The sequence below is a fragment of the Lonchura striata genome, chromosome Z (assembly GCF_046129695.1).
Source record: "Lonchura striata isolate bLonStr1 chromosome Z, bLonStr1.mat, whole genome shotgun sequence".
NCBI lineage: Eukaryota > Metazoa > Chordata > Aves > Passeriformes > Estrildidae > Lonchura > Lonchura striata.
Window position 1 is genome coordinate 37,609,665 of NC_134642.1, and position 27,128 is coordinate 37,636,792.

Below are 27,128 nucleotides of genomic sequence, written 5' to 3' on the forward strand. Positions count from 1 at the left end.
AAGAGAGAGTGGCCAGAACTGAAAGATAAACCCAGAGATTTCTTTAGATATCCCTAAACTGGGGTGAATACAAGGGTATAGAGAAAAATTTGAAAAAAGTAATCTAATTTTACTTAAGTGTGGAATATTCACCTGCAGTCAATCTATTCAGATTCTCTTGCTACTTATAAAAATCACAAAATCCTCATGTGAACTGTGCATAGTGAATGTTGTTCTCATATAAGAACAAGCATCATTAGAAAACATGTTATTTAGATTAATAATCTGCTGTTTAAGAATCAGTCTGAGAAGGCTGAGGTACCCAATCAGTTATTTGTCTCAGTCTTCATTATCTGGCATATCTCTCCATATCTCTCAAGTCCCTGAATCTCCAGGTGGAATTTGGATGAACCAAGTCCCTCCTACATTACGCAAAAGTTTGGAATCGCCGAATGAAACTGAGTGGAGGTGTATGGGGCATGAAAAAATTCATCCCAGGATCCTGAGGCAAAACCACTTTCCATCATATTTGAAAATTCATGACAGTCAAGTGGAAAAGGGAAGTATCTGTGAAAAGAAGAAGGATGAGGAGAAGTAAGAGTGGGGAGGCAACTTTGTTGGGAAGAAACAGGAAAGGGAATTCAAAGGACCAAACAACTGAAAGAAGAACAGTAGAAAATTTAGGCAGATACGTCCTAGACAAGTCCTAAGGTTCCAGTCTCCCTCCAGGACTCTTTGTCTCCCAGCAGCAATCATATAAAAACATTGCCAACTCCACTTAAAATCTCTCCCATTTTGGTTATGCTCTCCATTTCATTTAGCTCCTTCCAGTGGCTTCAAATACAAACTAGGAAAGAAACTTGCTTAAGAATGCTCTAAGACATAATGTGCACATCTGATCTATCCAAAGATGTGATTTAAATGTGCAGTACATATTCCAGTGATGATTTCCAGGTGTGAAAAGCTGTGGGGTAGTGTTACACTGTTGAATGTGGACAGCTATGAGAAGTACTGTGCTCTGATCATCAAACACGGTGTTATACAAACAGATTTGTGCCAGATGGCTCATTCCTCTTCATATATCTTCTGAGAAACATACAAAATAATGGAAACTTTTGGAAGGAAAATTGTGGGGTCAGATGTGCAAAATCATCTGGATACCTAAGAAAATTACACATACTTGTAAGCTAAGATATTTTTTAATAAATCTGCTACAACAGAATAATTTTATGTAAAAATCTAGGGTTGGGTACCAAGTTCAAAAAGTAATGGTAAAACAAATTTAAAATCCTGGTACTTCAGTAAATCCTGGTACTTTCAGTTGTTGCTGAAAGTCAGTAAAAACTTTTGCTAAATATGTCCTGTTCTTCTAGATTGTGTTTTAGAAACCTCCTTAAAACTTTAAAGCACGTGAGAAATACAAGATACTTAAATGTTAACATAATCTAGAGGACATCTTTAATTAAGAACACAGGTTTAGAACTGCTAGATACCAAACCAAGTTTTCTGTTACAGTAGAATACTATCAAAATAGTTTTTAAGCTGTATTGTAAAGCTGCTGAAGTGTTCCTGTAACTCCTAAATGAAGATGTTTTCAGGAATTCAACTTTAGTTGTGTAGGGTTAAAACCATCATTAATTTCCAGTTTAAATTTGGCAATAGTGATTTCCATTTATTTTTGTATGTTTTTATCTTATTTAGCTCTGTTCCCACTTTTTTTTTGTACTTGAATAGTTTCTCAGGTTTTTTTCGCTTTATATGTTGTGCTCTTTTGATAATTTCAACAACTCCTCACTATGTTCATTTTGCACTAATCTATGAATGAATGAAACTGAATACGCTCTGTTTTCTAAATGGTCACATTCCTCTGACCCTATTTCATGTCTTAGTGTTCTGTCACTTAATGTATATCCTAGAGAGGAACTGAACATTTTTGGTATTTTTGATGATAATTTGCTATGTCAAAGCACAAATTACTGTTAACATCTAAATATTTAGTTCTTTACAGTATTGTGTTGTGCCAGGGTCTTATCACCTTCTTTGGCTTTTTTTTTTTTGATATATCAACACAAACTGCTTGGACTTTCTTGTCCTCTGTAAACTTAACTGTGTGCATCTTTTGGCAATGTCATTCATAAAAGTATCAGCTCCAGTCTTTCAGCAACTTTCATTGCTATATCCATAATTTTAAAAATTATTACAGTCCCCTACTCAACTTTTGTAATCTTAAAAACTCTGAAGTTTTTCTCCAAAGTCAGCCCCCCCGCCAAAAAATGAAAATAAAAAACCCCAAACAAAACAAACAACAACAACAACAGCAACAAAAGAAGAAATGAGCAATATTATAGAAGAAATACAGTACAATTTATGTTTCAGAAACCTTTGTGGTTTTGGTAGTAGGTTTGTTTTATGCATTTTATTGTTTTGTTTATTATGAAGTTTCTACTTTTCCCTTTAAGGCATTTGTATCTTTCATTATAACAGATTGAACTAATGGCCTGTTATCTGCTTAAATAGTTTCCCAAATATTTTTGCAATCTGGAAGACACTTTGATTGCTTTGAAGAGCTCTAGATAATTACATCTGAACTTGAGAGATCATTGAAAAATACTTGCTGCTACATTTGTAACTTTATGCCATAATTATTTCATTATTTTGAGATAAAGATCATATAATTCCTGTACTTTATTACATTACATTATTTGAATTTATTTCTAGTTTAGATGTAGACTTTTGCATTTCTATACTGCTCTTCTGCATTTCTGTACTGAGTTCATCAACATCCTTGCTGAAGACAGAGGCATGGCATTTGGACTGGTGTATAGTTTACTTTCTATTCTTTAATCTAGAAATCTTTAGCAGAAAGTGATTCATATTTATTGGCTTCTGTTTTTACAGCTAAAGATAATGCTACAATTTCTTTTCAATTCTTCTGCAAGATGTAATTCAGCTGGATTTTGGAAAGTTTATACTTTATGCTCTTCCTGACCTCCACATTTCAGCCTTTTTTTTTTTTGCTAGAGCAGTATCTGGTAAATAATATAAGATCAAGATTACCTATGAGGTCAAGATTAAGCAATAAGATTATGGAAAGACACATTTTAGGTTTCACTGAATCACAAATGTCCTCCTTTTAAAAAAAACAAATGGAACTATTATGTTCTCCACAGTACAGCTAAGATTACAACCAAGCTAATAATAGAGAATTTTGAGAAGCAGTGCTCCTAAGGACTTCTACTCTAGATGACAGGAAGATTTTAATTTGCTTTTTCTGTTGATGTCTACAAATTTTTTTCTTCTGTTTCTGAACTATGCATATTTGTCATATGGCATCCCTGAAAATCTTCCAGTCTTTGCCAGATGGTGAATATTTATCTCAGTATCTCCCAGTTTAACATAACACTGTTTTAGAAAACCAGATCCTGAGTTCACCTTAATGAACCTTGCTGTCAGCTTATGAATTTAACATTTTGAAAAAAGAAATTTTTTTATTTGCCAAACTCTGAGTGTTTTCTTCACTTCTCATAGCAAATACTGTTGTCTCAATATAATTGAAAACAAAGCATAACTTGGTTGGTTTAATTCAGGGATATTTTTTTTCAACAGCAGCAAATGTAAGTTATGTTTCTGCTGTAAGTACAAGAACATAATATTCTTAAGGCAAATATGGTTACATTTAGTTTCTTTCTTCTTCATGTTTTATTTGCCATTAATAAAAAATTACCTGTTTAAAGCAAGCTTCCACCAGATTTGGAGGGAACATATTTCTGTGAAAGAGAAAGAAAATAACATGAGAAAAATATGCTAATAATTCCTTTAGTAAGGACACAGCTAATAAAAGAACTGGACATCTAGTTTTTGAAGAATCCTCAGAGTAATATTTAATTACATAAACAGTGAGTAGAGCTTTGCATATAGCATTGGCCTGGTAAACTTTACCAGGATGAAATGTAGGATTGGATAGTTCCTGGCAATTAGACTCATTCAGTATTGGATAGCAGGTCTGGTTATGGTCATATTAACTGGTTATGGTAATAATAGCTAAATTACTAAATGTACAAAGATCTATGGGCTCGGTTTTAATTTTGTACTTACTAATGCATTATGAATCCAGATAAATAAATAATTTAATAATATTTAATATATTTTGAGTTCTCAAACAATTTTTTCATTTATGTAGTCTAGTACTTAATATTTATCACTTGATTTAGTCTTGTTGTGGTTACACCACTAATCTTTCTAAAGTTTGAGTATTCTGTAATAATAATACATACATGTGTGTGTTTTATGTCTGCAACATGTGTTATACAGATAGGGGTTTGTTTGTTCTCCTTTATTTTGTGCATTTCTGAGGGATTTAGAAGCAGCCTAACTGAACAGATCTTGAAGAACCTCAGTGCAAACCTCTTTATGGAAGTTTCTGTAGTCCCCCTTTCTGGCAGTGTGATCCCTGGAGGCCTTTCTCCGTGTCTCCGGATTCTCCAAATAGGTTAGTGTAACACAAAATTTTGATGGTTTTACCTGTGGCAAAGCTCCCGAGCTCAAAACCTTAGCTTCCCTACTCCCTGGACTATATCTGTAACATATTAGCTCTGTAAAAGAGGTACTGCAGATTCTCTGAGCAAAGAAAAAACAAGATTTTATGTCTGTGCCCTCTATCTCAAGCATTTAACTTGCCTGTTCCTCGAAGTTATTTCCCATTCATATAATTGAATAAATTGAATAGATGGCACCCAGATTGGTGGCTACTATTCAAAAGTAAAATAAATAAGCAAATCAGGGGTTCAAGTGAAGTGAGAAAACTATTGCAAGTTGGAAGAAAAAGAGAGGAATTTAGTAATAAGGTGCTTTTATTACTAAGTAATAGCACCTTACTACTAAATAATAGTAATATTTAGTATTAATAAATATGGACTTTTTAGTAATTCTAAAAATTCTGTGCAATGGAAGGAGGACCCATACAGATAGCAGAACAGAAATATTTTTTGTGAGGGGGGGGGGAGGGGAGGGGAGGGGAGGGGAGGGGAGGGGAGGGGAGGGGAGGGGAGGGGAGGGGAGGGGAGGGGAGGAGAGGAGAGGAGAGGAGAGGAGAGGAGAGGAGAGGAGAGGAGAGGAGAGGAGAGGAGAGGAGAGGAGAGGAGAGGAGAGGAGAGGAGAGGAGAGGAGAGGAGAGGAGAGGAGAGGAGAGGAGAGGAGAGGAGAGGAGAGGAGAGGAGAGGAGAGGAGAGGAGAGGAGAGGAGAGGAGAGGAGAGGAGAGGAGAGGAGAGGAGAGGAAGGAAATCTTCTTTTTAGTATTAAAAGCAATTTCTTCCACTGCAACAGCTTGATTTGGAGATAAATCCACATATCCCTTTTTAGCGTTGTAAGGGTTAGAGATATTGATATCACACAGTTGAAATAAATTTGCTAACTTTATGCAATCATAAAGTTAGCAAATTCTCTACTTTTGTTCTCTGTCAAACCAACATTACTGTCATAGCTGTTGGTACCAAAAATACGCAGTATCATAGCCATACCTGATTAAATCAAGAAAGGCATCTGCTGCTGTCACTTGCACAATTTTGCCTTCTCTGTGCATGTTTTCCTTCGTACCTTTCCCAGGGTGGATGATGACCACAATGATTATGCCAATCAGCACAGCAATGATGGTAGTGCTCATGTAGTATACTACTGCTCGGACTCCCATCTTCCCTGAGGCTTTACTATCCAGGGCAGCAATTCCTAGTGAATTTAAGCACAACGACATTCACCTGATACAATTGTGAGTAGAGTATGAACTACACATGATGAAAATAGTTCAGCAGGAAGAGTTTTGATGACCTCAATGAAAGCTACCCAAGGCAAGATGTCACTCTTTTGCAGCTCATAGTGCCACTGTCTTCCCATCCTATCCCCCATTATATAATTTTCTATTAAAAGACTTACCACTTTCCATGCTTTCTTAACACTTCATTAAAAGTAAAGATTATTGGTCTGATGCAGTGTGGCACTCCCTATATTCCAGTGAGACAATTCATGACCTTTTCTTAATATAATCACCATAGTCTGAAAAATGTGCTACACATCATTTGTAAGATAGAAAAGTGAGTATTCTTAAGTAATATTGATAATGTTTGCAACAATTAATATGTATGAAGAGTTTTTTTTAATCCTCAGTGGGAAACCTCAGATTACCTCTGTCCCAAGCTATGGGAGTTAGATTAAATGCTGCTAGCCTGTTTCAGAAAATCCTTACCAGTGCATGAATAAACTGTTATAGTCTTTCATAAACTTCGCAGAACTTGCAACCTTAGTCCTAATTCTTGGCTCTATTTGGATCTACTATGTATATTAGGGTGCTCCCTAGGGCATCTTCTACAGTGTTTGTTCATCAGATTGCACTGATGAATGGCAGCAATGTGTTTTTTAATAGAAGGTGCAGTTCTGCCAGGGAAAGAGTTCTGAGTCTCTGAGAAGGATTGTCTCATGAGGGCTGTCAGAAATGGAAATGCTCTTTCTCTTTCCAGCAGATGCAGCTAAGTCTGACAGTTCTTCCCCTTAAAATGCCCCACTGCTCCTTCTCCTTGATATTTGCCCATTCTCCATCAGGAGGGCTGTGCCATCTGCCTCAAAGCAGTGCTCATGCTTCTTGTTGCAATCAAGCTTTCAAAGTGCAGAATGAAAAAAGGGGTTAGGAAAGAACCTTTTAGCTTTATTGTCTCCTCCTATATAGAATTGCCTAATCTATACTTACAAAGGCTGCCTACCCATTTATATGGATGCCGCCTTTGAACATATGAAATATTAAAAAAGTTGAGCAACTTCTGCTTTGGGTGTCTGTCTCAGGGGACAGCATTTAAAGCATTTAAAATAAGGCAAGAGGACTGCAGGAATATAAATAATATTGAAACTCAAATCATGGCCTGGCAAAATTAGAAGTTTTTAAAATTATTGTAGATATATAATACTTCAGTCTGTCTTCTCAAGGAGGAGATACATTCTCTTGGAGCTACAGTGAAAGCACTCTAGTCCCTGATGTGGCTGAGACCAAGGATGTGTCCCAGGCTCTGATCAAGTCTTCAAAGTATAAAACATAACACATGCTTCACACTTACCCTTTCAGTTCAGATTTTTTCATTTTCTGCCCTTTTAGCAGAAACCATTAAAGTCACTAAGAATTGTACCTACAAAAGGAGCTGTGAATGGACATCACTAGATTCGCACACTAAATTGCTTGATTTATGTGTGTGCCATTGTAGTGGAAGAGCAAAGTGTATAGAAAAAAATTGAGCACAGAAATCCAAAATTTGAAGAATTTGATCCTTCATTTTTCTACTCAGCTTTTCCATCTCCAGAACTGGATTATTATGTTCATTGTATATTTACAGTTATGATTAGAAATGCTGTGAGAAAAATGGTAAACAGTAGCAAGTTACAAATAACTTTTTAAATTTTACAAACAGGAAGTCCTGTAACCCTCTTATTTGTGGAAGGAAGATTGTGGGTTCTTTTTAGAGTCCTCAAGTAATGTAAATATGAAATAATGCAAATACTGTTAGCCAATAAAAAAAAAGTTAATAACTTTTGGAAAATTTCAGGTCTGCTATTGAACTGCACAGTGCATATCTCAGACAGCAATTGTTACAAATTTTATTTTTAAAGTATTACTACGAAACCTAAAATAAAACAACTTACAAAAGTGAAAACTGAATGTTTACATACTAGTCCAGTCAATATCATTTTTGTATATTTTAATAGCTTTTTTTCTGTTCTTACTTTTTCTTTCTAAAGTAGCAACAATGGTTATCTATTTTTTCATTTTGGATAAGAACATATTTAAACTTGTTTTACAACTTGAGCACAAACAGTTAATCTGTACAGTTTAGCAGAAATGTTTGGAAATGCAGAGATTATGAATCAGTCAGTTTTGCCCTTTACAGATAATATATTCACGGCCAGAGAATGAGCACTGTCATTCTTAGAGGATTTGCAGGCACACCTACCTGTGCTTTAACCAAGCCTGATTTTTTTCTGTACCTTGCCCCTTATAGTAGCTTGAGCCTCCTACACTTCAAAAGTCATTAGGAATCAGTATAGGGCATACCTTACCAGTAAAAATTGATGTTTTGAAGGATAAGCTATTTTGATCCTATTTTTTTTCTTGGGCTGATTCTGGGATTGAGTGGTGAACCATGTGAAAATGGTATGTGAGGGAGCAAGAGTCATGCTCTTGTCTTTGTAAGCTGCTTTCCAGCCTGGCTTCCCCTGGTGCCCTCTGGCTGGGAATACATTGCTCCTTATTTTAGGCTGTTTTAATCTCATTCCTGCTGTTGCTATCATAATTTATTTCTCATCTAGGACATAGGGAACAGCAATTCCCCTCTTCTTGAGCTGTAACTGCTTGTGGCATGTATAGCAGAAAGCATTCAAAGCAGAGGGATGACAGGCCTAAGTATGAACAAAAGCTGTATGAGGAGGAAACAAGTTCTCACCTCTAAGAGCCCTTCCTAGGGACCTGCTGGGCAGTCTCCCCTCCTGCCCCAATTAACGGGAACTCGGCAAACTGCAAAAGCTGCCAGCATACCAACAACAACAAGTGCCTAAAATAATATCTAAAATCTGTTTTTAAAACACGAGAAAATGAGAGGAGTTGTTTCCTTTGCATTTTAAGATGTTGACAAGACCCCTTAGAACTGAATGGGGCTCTGGAAAGGTCCCCAGAGCTTTCATGTGTCACAAAGCATTGTGTCCTCAGTGTGTCTTTTCACAGTCAGCCAGCAAAACCCCCATTGTGCCGCGGAGATGTATGTGCCCCTTTCATCCTGCTCGCTGCTCCCTCCTCCACGCTACTGGTTCCAGCACCTCTGCCTCCTCTCTTCCTCTCCCCTCCCCTTCCCCAGGGGGCCTGGGAAACTTTGCTGTGCCACCAGTCCCCACGCACAGAGATGCCTTGAAGTTGTCAAGGCAATCTGGAGCAGATCCCCTGTAATTTCTCCCAGCCTGTGCACTCACACAACATGAATGGGAATGATTTTTTAAGTACTGATGGGGAGGGAGGGAGGCTGGGGAGAAGGGAGGGAAGAAAAGAAAGAATGGGGTAGGCATAAATCGGTAGAACTGCAAAAATCCCTCAGCTTTTACCACTGTTTTCTCCCTTCACCTACCCCTTCCCTCTTTTGGGAAGTAACACCGTGTGTGAAATGAAGACATGAGAAGGAGTACTCCAGAGTGTCACAAAGCAAAACACCATTTTGCTCTTTAACAAAGATATTAGAGAAAAAATTAAAATATTTTAGAATATAGGAAAGGCAGTGAGAAAGTGAATACATAATTACAAGAGGAGGAAGACAGAGAAAAGATGCAGGGAAAAGATCTAGTCAGGATGACTAACAATTCTGAATTGTTGATCTGGTAGTTCTTATTGCTCACCTGACTTGATCACTGTTCTGTAAATTGGCATGAACTATTGATTCTATGAATTGTCATGAATAGCTACTATATTATGAATAATTACAATATTATGACAAGTTTTATGTAAATGGTATTTGTTTATATTTTACTTACGATTTTATATTATACAGAATTATAGAACGTACCAAATCCAGAGTTACTGCTATTTTAAATTTTCTAGTAACTGAAAGCATGCTGCACATAAAAATTCTGTATGTAATCTTGTATTATAGAAGAGGGATGGTACTGTACTCCTGGAAGATCAAGCATAAAATACACTGAGCATGTCTTCTTTAGTGTTTAAACCAAACAGCTTTGAAACTGTTAGTTCAAGAATAAATTCCAAGGAATTGTTCTAAAAGCTGAAATATTAAATATGAACCTATGCTAAAAGTCCTACAGCTTCAGAATACTTTCTCCCTTTAATTAGCACAATAGAATCAATGGAATAAAATGATTTGTGCATAAGAGTCCAATGTCCTCAATGAACTATTTCAGCCTGAGATTTGAGTTTATGCTTAATTTTCCCTATTACACTACTTGAAAGTTTCTACCTGTAGTATTTATTTTGAAAGAAGAAATATACATACTACACCATTAGATCCAAAATGCTTTTTCTCCCACAACAGTAACTGGTCACTAGCTATATGCCTGAAGCCCTGTTTCTGTGTGTAAACTCCTGGTCAGCAAAACATCCTTGGGTTTATATTTGGCTCCGTAATTAATCACTAACAAATGAGAGCCCATAAACAATAGCTTTTAAATAGGATCTATTTTCTTACACTCCAAAGTAAATAGCAACCCTCTGAGGAAAAAGTCATTATGTAGGATTGATTCTAGTACCATGGGTGATTTTATCATTCCTCAGGGCAAGCAAGACTAACAAGGGGAATAGAGGGTGTGCATGTGAGCATATACATTTATGCATACCTGTAATTTCAAGTTGAACACTGTTAAAATGCTCAACTACTGCTCATCATATTAGAAGTGTCTGTCTCTTAATGTTTTTGGCATCCTTTAAAAACTTCTGGCAAATCAAAGCTGTTTATGTGTTTGCTTTTCTACACTAAAATTATTGTGGTTTTAAGCATTTTCCCCCCTTGCTTTTAGATTTTTGTTTCTTTAAAATCCCTTTTGAAGCATAATGATAAGCATTTTAAATACAGAACATTCCAGTTAGAGCTGAAATAACCATCTAGGCCAACTAGACTTCAGGACTGACCAAAAATTAAAATCATTAATAGCACTGACTTCTTCAACACTGACAGGTAGGGGTTATTGGCCACCTCTCTGGAAAGCTTGTTCCAGTGTGCTACCTCCCATACTGGGAGGTCAGCCCCTCAGCCTCCTTTTCTCCAAATTTGACAAGCCCAAAGTCCTCAGACATTCATCACAGGATAGTGGTAATTCTTCTCAGCAGGGGAGAGACTGTGAGCTCAGAGCCCAGGTGCAGGGTCTTGGCTGAGCTGCCACTGCCACGAGGTTCCCACCTATGGGCACAGGACCCAATACCTCCAGGTCAGGATTCTGCCAAGATATGGCAACATGTTGATGAAAATGCATAACATAATGAAGCAGTTCTGAATGAGTATGTAGAAAAAGCTGTCCATTCCTGTCCTTATACATAATGACTTTCTGAAAAAAAATGAGGATTCCTATGACCATGATGAATTCTTTTCCTATTCAGCATATTAGAACTGAATTGACGTTACTTCCTTGCCAATGGAGATTTTTATATAAATTCCTCTTAGATGTTTTGAACTAAGTTTTTACACACAAAAAATTACGAACAGAGCATCTTTTTATTCCTAATTATTTTCCTGTTCACTATTTATGGTCTCTTCATTAGGAAATTGCAGTTGCTTGTTAAGGACTCCTATGGTGGAGCAGCAATAATGGCAACTGTTGACTCAGGAGTGTTGCCCTAATTTTGTTTCTTTAAGGTTGTCTTTCACTCTCCTAATGAAGCAGTCTCAAATGGGCTACTCCCACCCCCTACATCCACTAAGCACTGTGTGATGAGTAAACTCTCAGTGTGAGACCATGAGAACAACTCTTTTGTGTATGTTGATGAGGATTTGTGGAAATTAAGAACACTGTGCTAGGTCATGGTAAAATATGCTGACAGAAAATTTCTAAGGAAAAGCAATAGTTAGGTAAAGATGGTGGAGGTATTGCCCAAGTTTAATTAACATGATTAAGCACTAGAGCTTTACTCTAATAGCAGCTGAATATGTCCTCTGTGGTGCTGAGCATTCCCAGAAAACAAAAGTTAAATTTAGGCTTTGACATTTGTGCCCTTCACAAGATCAGTTTTTTTTTTACCCAATCTCTAGATTACAGTTTTTAATAATAATAACAGAAAAATAATAAAATTGCAAAGAAAAAAGACAGTAACATTTTTAAAGATCTATATGAATACATGAAATTAAGTAATATTAAATCAATATGCTAATGACTTCCTGAAGCCACTTAAAATATATGTCTGAAATACAGCCTTTTTACATGAACTGATGAGACAAGTTGCTCCCAAATCTCAATTAAACTTATCTTTGTTTAGATATGAATTTTTAGATAATGAAATTAAATGTTGCATTATTTTTTCCAGTTGTGTTAAAAACAGTGGGAAAATAGAGGAAAATTAGCAGTTGTATTTGATCCAAAATTATGTGACCATGATTAAGCCAAGCTGACTAATGAAACCCATGGTTGGGATATAGTAATACAATTCAAAGAGCCAATTAAATGACTAAGAGCAGGTCCTAATGACTAGCCTTGCCCCACAGCTCTGCAGTCCTGTCCCATTCTTGCCAGAAAATGATCAGCTTTGAGTTTTGTAGGGTTAGTTGTTTCTGACCATTTGTAATTTTGAATTGCCCCAGAATTTTGTCACGTGAACACCAGAACTTTTACAAGGGAAGCAGAAAGAAAGAGTGTCTGGGGCAGAACACTAGCAAACAAACACCTGGTTTTTTAGCCACAGTTTATTCCTTTGAAGGAGAATGTTTGTGAAACCATGGCACAACAATGTCTGAACATCACTGAGTGATGTAAATGAAAGAGGTCCAAATAATCTCTAGTGGCTTTACAGTGAGTTCTACCTTTCAGTTAACCAAGAATAATAAAATACTCTCTTGCTGTGGTTCATCACTGAGTAACGCTCTTTCAGTAAAATAGCTTCACTTTATGAAACTTACTCTTTTGTGTTTGCTTGAAAGTATTTCTTGGGCCATCAAAGTTTAGCATGGGGAATACATTCTACAGTATTGGTTAAAATCTTATTGAGTTTTAAGTTCAAACCAATAGCAGTTTTTATCCCAACAAATTCCATGTTTTGGATATCCCACAGCCTTACTCTCTTTCTAGTTTGCTTATTTCAGTGCAAAAAAATTTGATTGGTCAATGGCTCCATGTCCAGAGGGAGACCCATGATGTGTCCCTCAGGAGTCTGTGATGGTATTAGCACTGTTTGGTATTTTCATCAACGACAGACAGTGGGATTGAGTGCAACCTCAGTAGGTATGCAGATGACACCAAAGAGAGGTGTTTGACATGCCTGAGGAGCAAGATCAAACCATCCAGAGGGACCTGGACAAGCTCAAGGAGTGGGCCCAGGTGAAGGTTTAACCAAGTTTAAACCATCATGTTTAACCAAGTCCATGTGCAAAGCGCTGCCTCTGGGTCAGGGCAGCCCCTGGTATCAGCACAGGCTGGGCATGAACAGACCCAGAGCCCTGCCCAGAAGGACTTGGTGGGTGCAAGGCTGGACATGAGCCAGCAAAAGAAGCATAACCAGCAGGTCAAGAGAGATGATTTTCCACCTCTACTCTGCCCTCATGAGACTTCACCTGCATGGGAGTGGAGCACTGCATCCACCTACTGGATCCTGAGCACAAGAGAGGCATGGACCTGTTAGAGCAGGTCCAGGGGCCACAAAGGTATCAGAAGGATGGGGCATGTCTTATTTTAAGACAAGCTGAGAGAGTTGGGGTCGGTCAGTCTGGAGAGCAGAATGCTCTGGGGAGACCTTTTAGCACCTTCTAGTACATAAAGAAGGCCTGTAAGAAAGATGGGGACAGACTTTTTAGTAAAGTCTGCTATTACAGGAAAAGAGGTAATGGTTTTAAAGAGGGTAGATTGGACATAAAACAGAACTTTTTTACAATGAGGGAGTTGAAACGCTCTCAGCCAGAGAAATGGTGTCTCTCCCATCCATGGAAGCTCTCAAGGTCAGGCTGGAGAAGGCTCTGAGTACCCTGATCTAGCTGAAGCTGCCCCAGCTGACTGCATGGGGTTGGACTACATGACCTTACAATGCAAGCTGTTCTACATTTCTTCCTTTAAATGTGTTCTCTCTGTCAGCATGAGTCACAAAGGGCAGGGAAGAATGTAATAATTCTTTACTCTGCTTGTTATTGCTGAAGTATTTATAAACAATGAAGTATAACACCTGGTAAAATTAAATATATCAATATGAAACACTTGATGCATCTACTGAGTGCCAATGATGCTTACATTACTAAATGAAAACTCCTACAGGATTATGCTCTTCTGTTATGAAAAGTGTAGTTGGCTTGCTTTTCAGGTTTGCAATATAACAGGATACATCTGAAGAACCAGTAGGAAAGCACATTTCCTGAAACACATCTGCCTGAGAAGGACCCTGCTGAGGTGCTGTTGAGATACTCATTTAACTCTTCGCATTATTCTGTCTTTTGCTCACAGTATTGGAATGTGACAAACAATATGCTTTTTGAAGGGAAACTAGGGAGTAATTTATCTTCTTTATGTGTGCTAAGCAGAGCAGGAGGGAGATGCAAGCAGGGATTCACAGCAAGCCATGAAGCAGTGATTAGTAACAGCTGACAGTCTCAAACCAAGACTCTCTTTCTTTGGTTACTTCATTGTAATAACAGAGTACAAAGAACTGACTGTATTCAAGCCAAGAATCAGAGGCCCAGGAACAGAGAAAATAGCAGCTCAAAATTTTTTTGGTAACAAAACACTATTGCTACCTGCATAGAGCAGTTCTAAAAAGACATCCTTTTATGCCCAGACACTTGAACTAAGCTTTCCTGGAAATGAGATTCGTATGTTGGACATAAAACTAATTATTTTCTGTGTATGAAGTGAAAGAAATAAGCATATTTGTTTATGAAAAGGAATAATGTAACATGGTAAATTAGTTCAGTTTAATCAGGAAACAAGTTTATTTTGGTAGCTGATAAGCCAAAGCACATTCAATTGGTTTAAATCCTAAAGTGCATGTTGTTGCAAGACTGAAATAAATATGGTAGTAGATATAAGACTTTTATCCTATTCCCTCAGGATGAAATATTAGTATTCATTTATTCTAAATGTATTGCCAAAAATACCTGCCTTAAGCATGAACTGCACTCCATCCTATGACATGATACAAGTGATCCAATTACCTTTGTCTTCTGGACGGTGTTGAGCACGTTACTCCTCAGTGCTCCATAAACATCCATAATGTGATTTCTATAAAGTACATGTGCAAACTTTTATTTTGCTAAAATGCTAGTCTGAGTTTTGGCAGACTGTCAGAAGCTCTTCACAGACATGTTTTTGTATGTACAGTGCTTATTAATCAACATTCCACAAATGTACAGTGCTTCTTTTATCTGACTGGCTCTATACAGTGTGAAAAAGCTGCAGACTATTTACTATACTAAACCACTCCTGATGTACATTAGTTGTTGCAGAAAAAACAGTGAGAAATTAGAAGTGTCCATAAGGGAGAAGTAGCTGGTAGTGCAGTCTACTGTAAAAAAAAATTTGCTTTTACATCTTGGGCATGTAAACAAGTGATTGAAGAGACACTTATATGAATTGCTAGAAAAATGGATATAATTCTAGTCAGAGTGGTGCAAGATTTAGAGAATGGGAAATTAAGCTTCTCCCCTAAAAAAAGAGATGGACATCTCTATTTGTGTGAAAAACTACATGGGTTTTGGGGCATGGGATTATTCTGATTATTACTGGTCAGAGCTCTATGCTGGAGACATCACCTTCTCACTTAAACTATGATTCAGTATTGTCAGCAAACCTGTTCTTGGCTTCTTCACTGGAACTTCCAACAACAGAGTGTCTTGCACTGATAGTACCTTATCTGGATGTTTGTCCACTAAGGTCTGACACTTGTTAATTTTATAGAGTTCATGCAGCAACCATCATTTGGACGGAAGCTTTGCCCACTTGGATGTGACTTAATAAAGAGTTGAATCAATGGTAGTGTGTGACTAATGCATCTGGTAACAACCTAGCCTTTGGATTCCTGCTTGGATTTTTAATTTTAGCACAATTTTTAAAACATGGAGAGCATGATTTGTTAATTCATCTGTACTAAGATTATCTGGAAACAAATGGTGTGACATTGCTTTTAGGTATGTATAATGACACTTGGCTATTTTGAGTAATCTTAAGTTCCACAAGTAACTTCACCAGTGAAGTTCCACTAGCTCAGTCACTAAAGAACCTTCCATGCTTTTTGTTGTTGCAGTAGCTACCATCTAGTCTTGGAATAGTTTATTAATAATAAAAATAAATAATAAATGGTTTGTTGTTTTGTTCTTTTTAATAAATCTTGTCAGTGATACAAAAGACAAGATGCACAAAATCAGTATTTGTGCATCTGTGTCTGACCTGAAAGTTCTAAATGTTGATTTTGCTTTAATCTAGCAGTTCATTGATCTTCTGCTGTTTTACCCATTGATCTTCCATGAGCTACTCATGGAGCTAGTGTTTTCTTTTTGTGTATGTTGCACACACTCTGTGGTGTTTACATCTCCTCATGATCCTTTTAGTTTATCACATTCGTCCCCATGTGCCCTACATTTTTTCAGACTACACCGTTTTACAGCACTCTGTATGCTTCTGTGGAGTGTTCTTTGCTGACTTCTCTCCTTTCACACTTTAAGTATAATTTTAACTCCCTCCAAGTTCAGTTGCTATCTGCATTGTAGCAACATAAATGGCTTTCAGTGAAACTCCATGGTACCACTGCTGTTCTGCTCCCGCAGTGATAAGGGCATCTCAGTACCTTAGTACCTCTCTATGACAGTGATCTTGGTATCACAGCTACTCAGTCTGGGGAGGCTTGTCCTGAAAGACATTATACCCAAGCCTGTGCTGACATTTGTGCAGGACCTAATGTAGTGATGCCTCAGTTCCTCTGAGAGTGCAGGCACAATGAAGATGCACCACTACACAGTATCTATCCATGTCAAAATGAAACACACAGAGCTCATTCGTGTCTCTTAAGTCATTATTTGAATTAGAAACTACAGAACAGTAACTAATTAGACAATACAGACTACCTTACGATTCCTTTTTTAAAAGAATCACAAGAACTTGCATTTGACAAAAGAAACAATGCACATAGTTTTAAAATAAAAATATTAATCCTATGTTGATAAAGAATGTAGAAACAATCTGAGACTTCCTTTATCATATATAATTAAGTCTATTTAAAGAGAATGGGATCTCATACAGAAAGTTTTTCAAAAAAATTGTATAGACATGATTAAATTGATAAACTTGTAGCATTTTAAAACTCCACTTATAATCTATTAATTAGTATGTTCATAATAAATGAGAATATCCTAATGCATAACATGATAGCATTTTTCCCTTTTTTTTCATTGGGGAACCTAATTACACTCTAAATTCACCCCAAATATTTAATTAATTAAAATCAAATCAAGTTTAAGAAAAAAAACAATTTCTATTTGTGAATTTATGGTCCTCTGGTAATACACCATATGAATACTAAGCAGTCATTACTTTAGCTACAATTAGTCTATTATGTTTTCAATTGTCATTGTAATTTGGAGGGTTTTTTTCACAATTCAGTAATGATGTTAAGGCGCTTCAGAGAACTCATTAAGAAAGTGTGGAATTGAAGTTTCATGTGAACAGGCTTTTGTTTTCCTTCTTTTCTCTCTTTTGTTTCAATGACCTCTTGAACTTTGGGTCACTGATTCAGTTACAGCCTTGCAAGATCAAAGACGTACATTTTTTTCTTTGTATTTTTTAATCTTACAGACTTGTAGGAGGGAATGGAAAGAAGTTAATACCTACCCTGGAATGCCTGACAGTAGCAATCAGTACTTTTTAATAATATTATTACACTCTTTTCAGGATGTTACAGCACTAAGTACAGATGAAAAAGAGGATTTGGCATCCACAATTCAAGTGCTATACAGTTGCTGTCTGGGCATTATCTGCTTGCTGGCAAGATTTAGAATATCAATCTCTATGACAGGTGAGCGGTATCAAAGAAAATATCACCTGATCTCAAACTAAACACGTGGAAGAGAAGAGAGAGGTTTTTTAGGTTACACTTATTAATGGCCTGTGATGTTCTGCAGAACAGAAAACTAGCCTATTTTTTTAATAAACTAGTAATCATCCTATATTGAATTTGAAAGGTTTATTTTTTTAATGAATGACGGTCCTTTGCACAGGTTCATTCACCATAAGGCAGATGTTAACCAGGCTTAACAAGAACATGTTCTATAATTTGGTTTTCAGAGGTTGGGGAATTAAGACATACTGAAATTGTAAAATCTGGACAAAGCTGATTTTCAGTCCAAGAATGAATTATTGCATTAATGAAATAGCCATTCATTAGGTGAACTCTTGACCAAAACTTACTTTCTCTCTAGCTCAGAAAAGAAACCATATTCACAGGAGAAGCTCTGATATTATCTAAGTATTCAGAAGTAAGTTAGAAGTGGGTGGTGAAACATCAGAATTAAGTATTCAGCTTTGCATGTGAGTAAAGGGAAAATGAGAGAGCTGTTTATGGTGGGAAGAATCAGAATCATTATGTTAGCTGCAGTGCAAATAGTGTATTTCTAGTGTTATGCTGTACTTTTGTTTTTTCTTATCTACCACCAGTAAGGAGCTACTCATACTGTTGTCTGAGGATGAAAAAATGCATTTATATCTGAAAAAGAGTTAATCCTGCTTAAGTATACAATTATAACAAACTGAAAATGTGATGAATTAAGGCATATAAAAAAACATTTGTGTTAGCATACTTAGTCCAAAACCTGTTCACAATTTGTGATACACTTGAAGTCCTTCAAACTCTTCAGTGGAGAACATGAATATTGCTGGAAGATTTACACCGCATCTGATAAATCAGGAACTCTAAGTCATATTCTCCAAACACTGGAATAATGGTTTTGGGTAAACCCCAAAATTTTTTCAAACAAGTGCTCTCTGTATTTTGACTCTTGAGTTTTCAGAATACAGCTGGGATCTATTTTTGAGTTTCATTTTACAACCAGAGGCCCAGAATTTAGTTTGCTTTGATTTTTACTTCCAGAGATGACGGTTCTTTAAGATTAGCATTAAGATCTAAAAGCTCCTGTAGGCACAAATGTTGAGTTTTCTTTATTTGCACGTTAATTCCTCAGTCTTAGAACTGAATTGCTCTTCAGCTGTGTGAAGCTGTAAAGAACTTTATATGTTCCTTTCTACATGACAGCACTTTTCTTTTTTTTTTTTTTTTTTGCACAAGTCTCTTTATATTCCAGTAGTTTTTACTTGTCTGTGTAGATCATCATTAGTATATCTTCCTTTGATAGAATCCTGCAGAGAAAAGGGACTTTTCAAGATGCTATTGGTAGAAGGAATGCACAGAACTTCTGTATCTGGTAACCCAATGAACCAAAATTTCAGAGCTTGTCATCCCAGATGTCTTTCTTGCTATTTTGCTAGACATAAGTGTGCCCACTTATAGCAGGAATTGAAAGTGTGGGGAGCGTGCAAACCTCTGAGGAATTATTGTTTGTATTGATTAGACGTGTCCCTCTTTCCTTTGGAAATGCTATGCTTTGCAAGAACTTGCACCTGTCCAAAATCAAAACCATTAAAAATACAAACTCTGTTGACCTGAGGGAACGGTCAGACAGACAACTCAAGAAAGGCTACTTTGAGGACAGGTCTGTAAATTTCTCTTTACCCATTTCTGGAATTCAAATGGATCTTGCTGCCTTGCAGAGACTAATACATGTGATTTTAGCTAAATGGATGTAGCCTTGCTGCAGTGTATATCAGTGGCATCATTTTGTCAGACCTGGGAAGACCAAGTCCTAGGGAGAATCAAAGGAAAAAGGCCATGTGGAGTGGAGAAATGTGCCATTAGGGAGGTCCAAGTGACCTATCTGATGCAGTTCATGGAAGTGACAGAGTATGCCCAGACTTAGCCCAAACTGCTGCTTTCTGGGGTAAGCCACCATCACAAAACCCCAGTCATTTCTGGGGTCACAAGAGTTTCTCACCAAACTTCAGCAGCGTAACAGCTGAACCCTAGACTCACCTGTGTGAAGAGAAACAGATCTGACTCTGTGAGTCTGCAAAAGTTTGCACCAAGAGACTTTCCACCCAATTAAAGAAGACTGGCAGCACTGTGAGAAGATTCAAACAGCAAATACTTTGCAATGTTCATGAATGTCTCAGGCATTCATCCAGAGATAACATTTCAAAACAGGAAAAAGGAGAAGGTATGCTACCTGTCTGTCAGCCATGTCTCTGCAGAAAGTTAAGAACTAGGGAAAAGAACTGTGATACAACTCAGAAGCAATTTCAATCAATGAGGCCAGCTCTTATAGAACTGCAATGATTATATTTTGAGACATTCTCCATACCATATACAACAGCATAATTTATATTAAGTTAAATTCATTTCTCATTGTCTGAACAGGATGATATAGAATGTATTCAGAAACAATATCTAAGTAATGAAAAAAATTATGCACTGCCAGAAGTGTCTGGATGAAAATAATTCTAGCACATGCAAGAAGTGCTTTTTCACTCCCTGGCATATAACCCAAATCCCAAGTATTCCTGGTCCTCAGGAATATATGTAGTCTTAATAAACTATTTTTAAGAGATTTTTGTTCTGAGTGTTTCTGTTTTCTCCTTTTTATTCTTCACCAGTGAGAGATGTGAGATGTGGCTAGAATACTACAATGAACAATTATCTAGGAAACCTTCCTCCTCACCCAGACAACCCAATATGTTACTGGAATCCAGACCCAAAGTTGCATCCTGTAAGTCTCGCGGTCCACAGTGTCTCTCCTCATTTTCCATTGCTCAGAGTTCAGGTGGAATTTCCACCAAAGCTGTCAAGACCCCGGCTTTCAGTACCTCCAGTGATGATGATAATGATGGATCTACCTTACAGAAGTTTGTAATCCAGATACATGTCTGAAGGACTGTATGTAGCAGATCCAACAATTAGCTTTGAGAATTAAATGGGAACAATATATTATAGGTCAACAACTGTCTGTTAGCAAAAGGCAAAAAAAAAAAAAAAGCCAAGTGTGAAAACAAGGCTAGAGGAACTGATGATAGTATCACAGGACCACGTTTCTGAAAGTGACAATGTTCTACAAGTTCTACAGTGATCTTGTGTAGCTGATGTAATTCTTCAGAAAGTACTTTGCATTTTATCACATTTCACAATGCTGATGAAACAATGATATGTGTTACTTCTCCCAGTGAGCAAGCACTTCCAGTAACATTCCTGGTGTTCCCAAAATTCACCCTCAGGAATTTTCTTCCTTGGATTTTTCCAGTTTTCACAAGCAGTTACAGCAAACACAGACCGGCAAGGAAGAAAATATGATGGAATTGTGCTACATTCAAATGTGGGAAATGAGGATGTGGCTCACGGTGTTCAAGGGAGAGTTAAGGAGGTGAAAGGAGTAGAAAAGTGAAAGCTGATAAAGCCTGAAAGAAGCCTGCATGTAGGTAACTATGCCCACATTTTCTGGTTGTTTGTTGACATATTTTGATATTGTGATAATTGCTCTTATACTGTTGCTATTTGTAAATTAAGAGCTACCAGTTCTGATGTGCATGGTGGCTTGCTTTGGCTGTTTTATTTTGAAGTCCACTTTCATGCCAATGGAGTCATTTAATACCTGGTTATATTGAGATGATTCTTAAATCCAGGAATTGTGTTTCCTTGGTTTTGAACTAGTTCTTGAAGAGCTGAAACTGTATACAGTAGTCAAAGCCTCAGAGTAAGTGGTAAGTGAAATCTTAGCAAATGAGAGATACTTTCAATCTGTTAAGAAGTTCTAAGGACTGCAAAACCAGCATAAAACTATGGCATATAAATTAGTCCAGTGGTTGTCCAACCCACTTGTCTTCACATTTATCTGAAAACAGGTTCTTACTGAGAGACTATGAGGAAAAGATAGATTAAATTGCCCTTGTTTGCCCTCCCTGCAACAAGGGAGCAGTGGGATCTAGGGCCTTGCTAATTGCTAGTTTCCCAAATTTATTAGCCAGTGATGACTGTATCTGTGAACTCTCTTTTAAATAAAATTAAATTTTAAACTATTTAATTAAACAAATTAATTTTAAGTTGAAACTATGAACATAGTTGAGGTGAATTGTGTCATGTAAAAAGTCTTTTCTTTCACGTAAATGCATGCTCTTGGTGTTTCTTATGACAATTTGTTTTTCCTTTGTTGTGAAATACAGTTAGGAGATATTGTAATAAATAGCCACTCCATTATAGCTTCTGCAAGGAATTAATAATTTTTCTGGACTTCTGCAGCAACTTCTGTGGCTGTATTTTTTCAACCTAAAATAAATGAAGTCTGTTTAATTCCTCCTTGTCTTTCACTAGAACTTCATTCCAGCCCTGTCACCCTCTCTGGACTGTTCACAGTTGAGTTTGAGAACTCTTGCCTGTACTAATGCCCATTTGAGAACTCGTGATTAGACGTAGCACATTTCCCTTTCCCAGGTGTATTACTTTGCACTTGCCACCATTCTAGCTCACCTGTCAAGTTATCACAGACTCATTCATTATTGGAGACATCATTCTTTACAGTTTCAGTATTCAATATCCTGAACAAAATGCATGCTCAGTGTCCTAATTCTCAAAATGCTGATAATTTGCTTTGCATTTTGGACATTTATTTTACTATACAAACTTTCAATTTACAAACTAATGTTGCTAACTTTACAGCTGATTTTTAGTATTTTTGAATTTTTAAAAAATTTAAGTCTGCTGTTTTACTGTAACCAAGACATGTTTGTATTAAACTCAAAAAAGTGTTTTGAGTTTTCCCTAATGCACTTTCAGTCCTTCTGCCCATGACTGAAATGTTAGAAAAGAGACAGTGTGGCTTTACAACAGTCCACCAGTGCTCAGGCAAGATGCTTTGATTTTTATGTATTCTTTCCAACAGTTTTTGCTTTGTCAGCAAGCAAGGTATTGATGTTATGCATTTGAACTAAGATATAAAAGCAAAACTGAGTCTTCGTGGGTGGGAGGTTGCCCCTATTGTTAATTCAGCTGGAATCTCATGAAGAATGCAAACTCAATAAAAGTATAACAATCTCTTATTCAATACTTTGGCCAGCAACTAAACTTATATTTTGCAACTAGGTTTAAATCACCCTTCAATTAACGACTAGTAGCAAAATTAAATTACTTTAGAGGAACTTTTTAAGTTTTACTATCTTCAGTTATTGTAGACTTTGTTCTTGAACACCCCTGCTGTTTTCTGCTTCTCTCAGAGACTAAGACTTCAAAAACCACACTGCTCTGTACTTTCTCCTTCTGAATGCTCTATGTCCTGCTTAGGTATTCTCTTTTATGATATAATCAAATTTTATCTTATACAGACTGTTATTTTGTGTGGGAATTTAATCTCTGCTGTTATTGCATTTTACTTCTTAGTCAAATCTAAGAAGGTAGATTTCTTGGGAAGGTAGATTTCTGTGTATTCTGTATTGCCAAATAGTTTCATAAATGGCTCAGAAATAATGAGTTATAATTTAATTTTATGAACTTTTCTGAAGTCCGTACTTTTAGTATTTGCATAGATTAAGATGTAGCAGTTTTTGAGGAATATGTTCCATCCAAAGGTATATTTATAATACAAATACTTAGGACATTTCATTATGATTTTCTAACTTTCATGTCTTGTAAAATGCTAGGTATAGTTTATTCCCTAGCTGACTGCCAGCACACTCAGAATCTGAACATAATTTCTTTAGTGTTTTTACATGAAAGCTGATGCTTCTAGGTACTGAATACTTCCTAAGCTACCTTTTTAAAAAATTTTTTTAAATGCAGCTGCCTGCTATTTAAGCTCAGTTTTTTAACTTCAAAAATATTTTTCCAATTTATTTAAGATTTACATGACATAATTATAAAACATATATTGCTCACATTTCCTTAAAACAGTGGGGTGTAACAATATAAGAAGGTTCAAATCTTATAATTTATGAGTGGCTATATAAATAATGTTTATTAAAGACTATATGCCAGACTTGATAGACATTTGTTTTACACAGAAATACAGCTACTGAAAAGAAGTTCTTTAAAATAGTCATATTATACATCAATGTTTGCATATTTTTAGCTGCTGTTGGCCTGAATCTACCATAAAGATTCAAGAGATGAAACTGTAATGTTTCTTCAATTGTTTTTTTAACCTGACAGGATATTCTGTTTACAAGATTGTAAACTTTGTGATTTATGTGCCCACACTTTAAGACAGACTCTATTTTGGGCACACACAAATCAAAGCATGACTTTCCTTTATTTCCTTTAAGTATGTGAAAGTTCAAATTAAATAACTGTGTCACCCAGTTATGTAAATTGGATATGGAAATATCCATATGAATGCATATGAATGAACTCGTTTGTGCATGAAATGTACAAGTGCATAAAGTTAAAACTGCTATGTAATTCAGCTTTTACAACATTGATGTGCTTATAAAGCTTTGAGTGGCAGAGAAAGAGGGAATAGTTGTCTAGAAGGAAGGCAAGTTACTTTTTAAGTAATATTTTATGCATTAAAAGAAAGCCTTGAATGAAAAAATAATACACCCCTAGGATGTCCATGAATTTGTTACTCATAGCAGGCTTCTTACCACAGGAGAGGTCTACAGAATTCCTCTGCAGAGGTATCCTAATACAAATACATATGCAGCTCAAATTCACTGACAATTCAAGAAGTACTTTACTCAGAGAGAATTTGTTAATTCTTTTCTCTATCACTGAGACACCTGAGATGAATGTAGAACTTTTTATTGTTTTGGTGGGTATTAAACATTCTGACTTCTCAAATACTTTATATAGACCACAAAAAAATTATAATTTCTGGAAAATCAGAAAATGTGCCAAATGTTGAAATTTGGAATGGATTCATTGCTCTGGTGGCTAGCTAAACTGACTGAACATTGCTTAACTGCTTCTTGGTTTTTGTGTATGAACTATATGAACTGAACCAGGAATGCTGTATTTCTTAAACTTTTCTTGAACACAGAAGTTAAGACTGACTTTCATTAACATTTTTATCTTCCAGCTTAACTGTAAGTACTAAGATGTTTCACAGGTACTTGGTTATGTGTCTGTTCTGCCAGAATGAATTAAAGGGAATTATTGCTAGATCTCTCCTCTTTTTTTTCCCCTGGGAGAGAATTAACTGGCTCCTCAGGTCTGTTCTGGCCTGAATGAGAGACTTTCCATCTGTTGAAATTACCATAAATATTGTAGCTGATATGAGACAGCACCTGGGGCCTTGTAGAAGTGACAGCCTTTTTTCCACAGTACACTTGTCTGCCAGCAGACAGGAGAGCACAGGAACTGCTTAGAGACTTCAAGTAGTATGGGTCCTGCTTCAACAAACCTAGACACAAGCTACTTTCACAGCCTCTTTTTTGAAGAGCTGATGCACAGATCCCTCCCTGTTGTGTGCTCTGATGTGAAAGCTAAAGATGAGCAAATTCAAAATTCTGGCCCTTTATGTTTGCTGCTATTAATTTATTATGATAATAAAGGAGAGTGCTATTGTCAAAAAATATTAATGATTTAACAGAGGGGGTTTGATATTATTTCTAGCATTTGCATCTGGTTCTCTTCAAGGATCATTTATTTTATCTTTACAATGTTAAAAAGGCAAATATAAAACATAATCTCTAAATTTAATAACATTAGACTACTTGCTAGAATTATGTCTGTATATCTGCTCTCTGGAGGTGGGAGGCTGAGTCACTGTATCACAGTTCCCTGTCATACAACCTAATTTAATCCATCATTATAACCAAAATAGCTATATGGATCTGCTGAGCCATCCTATATGCCTTAACTAAAATTTCTATCACATACAGTCCTCTTCTTTGCTGCCTAATAGCTATAAAAAACCCTGAGAACACTTCACCAGCAGTTCCTCTGAAGGGAGAAAGAAAGCAGAGATGCACTACATCCAGAAGTAGCATTGGGAAAAACCTGCTTTTTCTGCAGTAGAGTATGCTCATGTCCACATGCTGCATTTTTCCTTGCTTAGGCAAGGGAGTGACTTGGTTCAGTTGCTAGAACATTACCCTTGTCCATTGTAGGCAATTTTAAGCAACTGCAGCTACCACTTATCTGTTAGTTGTCAACCCTGAGAGTGCTTTGTTTTATTACTTAATTTTGTGTGTCTTAGTTTTATTTAATTGAGAGGATAGACCTTATTCCTTACTGGATATTTTTAACAGGCACCATCCATTGCATTCTTTTCATAGCTAAACTCAAAAGCATGTATGCACTTCTGAGGTTCCTTAAGAAGATTCCATCCATGGAAATCCCAGCTTTCTTTTTGCCAACACTTTCTATAGTTTGTGTAGCAGTAACTACTAGAACATTTTCATAAAGTTTCAGGAAAAAAACCTTGTGTTTCTGAGTCTGCCCCAAACAAAATCACTCATGTCTCCTGCAGTACTCAGTGTGGTTGACTGTTACTGAAATCCTGCAGAGGCAGGGACATTTCTGTTTCTTCCAGAACCCACTAACAATAGCTACATTATTTGAGTTAGAAACAGGAGTGAATATAAACAAAGATATTATACAAACTACATACGAAATTATCTTCTTTGAAGTAAATTTTTCATGCTCATTCTTTTAAACTGTTTTTCCACACAGACTTCTTTTTTTGGCAGAGGACCCATGGTCTGTGTTTGTACAGAATCTTGCACACAAAATCCTGGTAAGTGGTTAAGACTCATTTGCACCGTATTAGTGTTACTCCCATAAACAGTATGGACAATCAGCATTGTCTAGTGTACAGTATGTTGTACTGGTACTCACAAATGGGGTCTTTGCTTGATTCTATAATTGCTGTATAATCCTTGGTGAGCCAGCAGACTTCAGTTTTACTCTTTCTGCACTCCTATTTCCTTCCCCATCTTGATGTATGTTAGTAAACAAACTGTAGACTTACTGTTTCTGCAATGTGCAGCAAACATTAGTGTCAGGTCTAGAATGAGCTTTTTATGCTTTTCTACGATTTACCACACAAAGATATTTAAAAGAATTGCACATAATTTAATACCACTTTGCTTGCATTTAAAAATAGTTGTCCCTGTAAAAGTAGATTCCAAGCTCTCAAAATTTTGTGGACAGAGAAGCAGTCTATTAAACTGAACTAGGACTAGAACTGTGCAAAACATTTCAAATAACACTTAAAAAATTTCTCTAGCTTTAATATTTCTCACTAATATTATGTTAAAACTATGCTCTTTGTAAAGACTGGCCATGAATAATTTTCATGGAAGGGATTTCAGGAAATCCCTTTCATTAAGAAAAATACATCATTCTGACTGCATTATATTCAGTGAATAATTGAAATATGCAGAAAAAAACTTGTGGGCCAGTTTTAAGGACTGGATT

General features: G+C 36.5%; 1 protein-coding gene across 1 annotated transcript in view; it reads right to left on the reverse strand.

Annotated features, from left to right (window-relative positions):
* The window catches only part of SLC1A3 (solute carrier family 1 member 3), a 64,223-nt gene that overhangs the window by 13,980 nt on the left and 23,115 nt on the right, over positions 1-27,128 (reverse strand). The window contains exons 4-5 of the mRNA XM_021551769.3: positions 5,497-5,701; positions 3,704-3,746 (exon numbers count right to left, since the gene is read on the reverse strand). Coding sequence (XP_021407444.2) covers positions 3,704-3,746; positions 5,497-5,701 — 248 coding nt within the window. The remainder of the gene's footprint in view (positions 1-3,703; positions 3,747-5,496; positions 5,702-27,128) is intronic.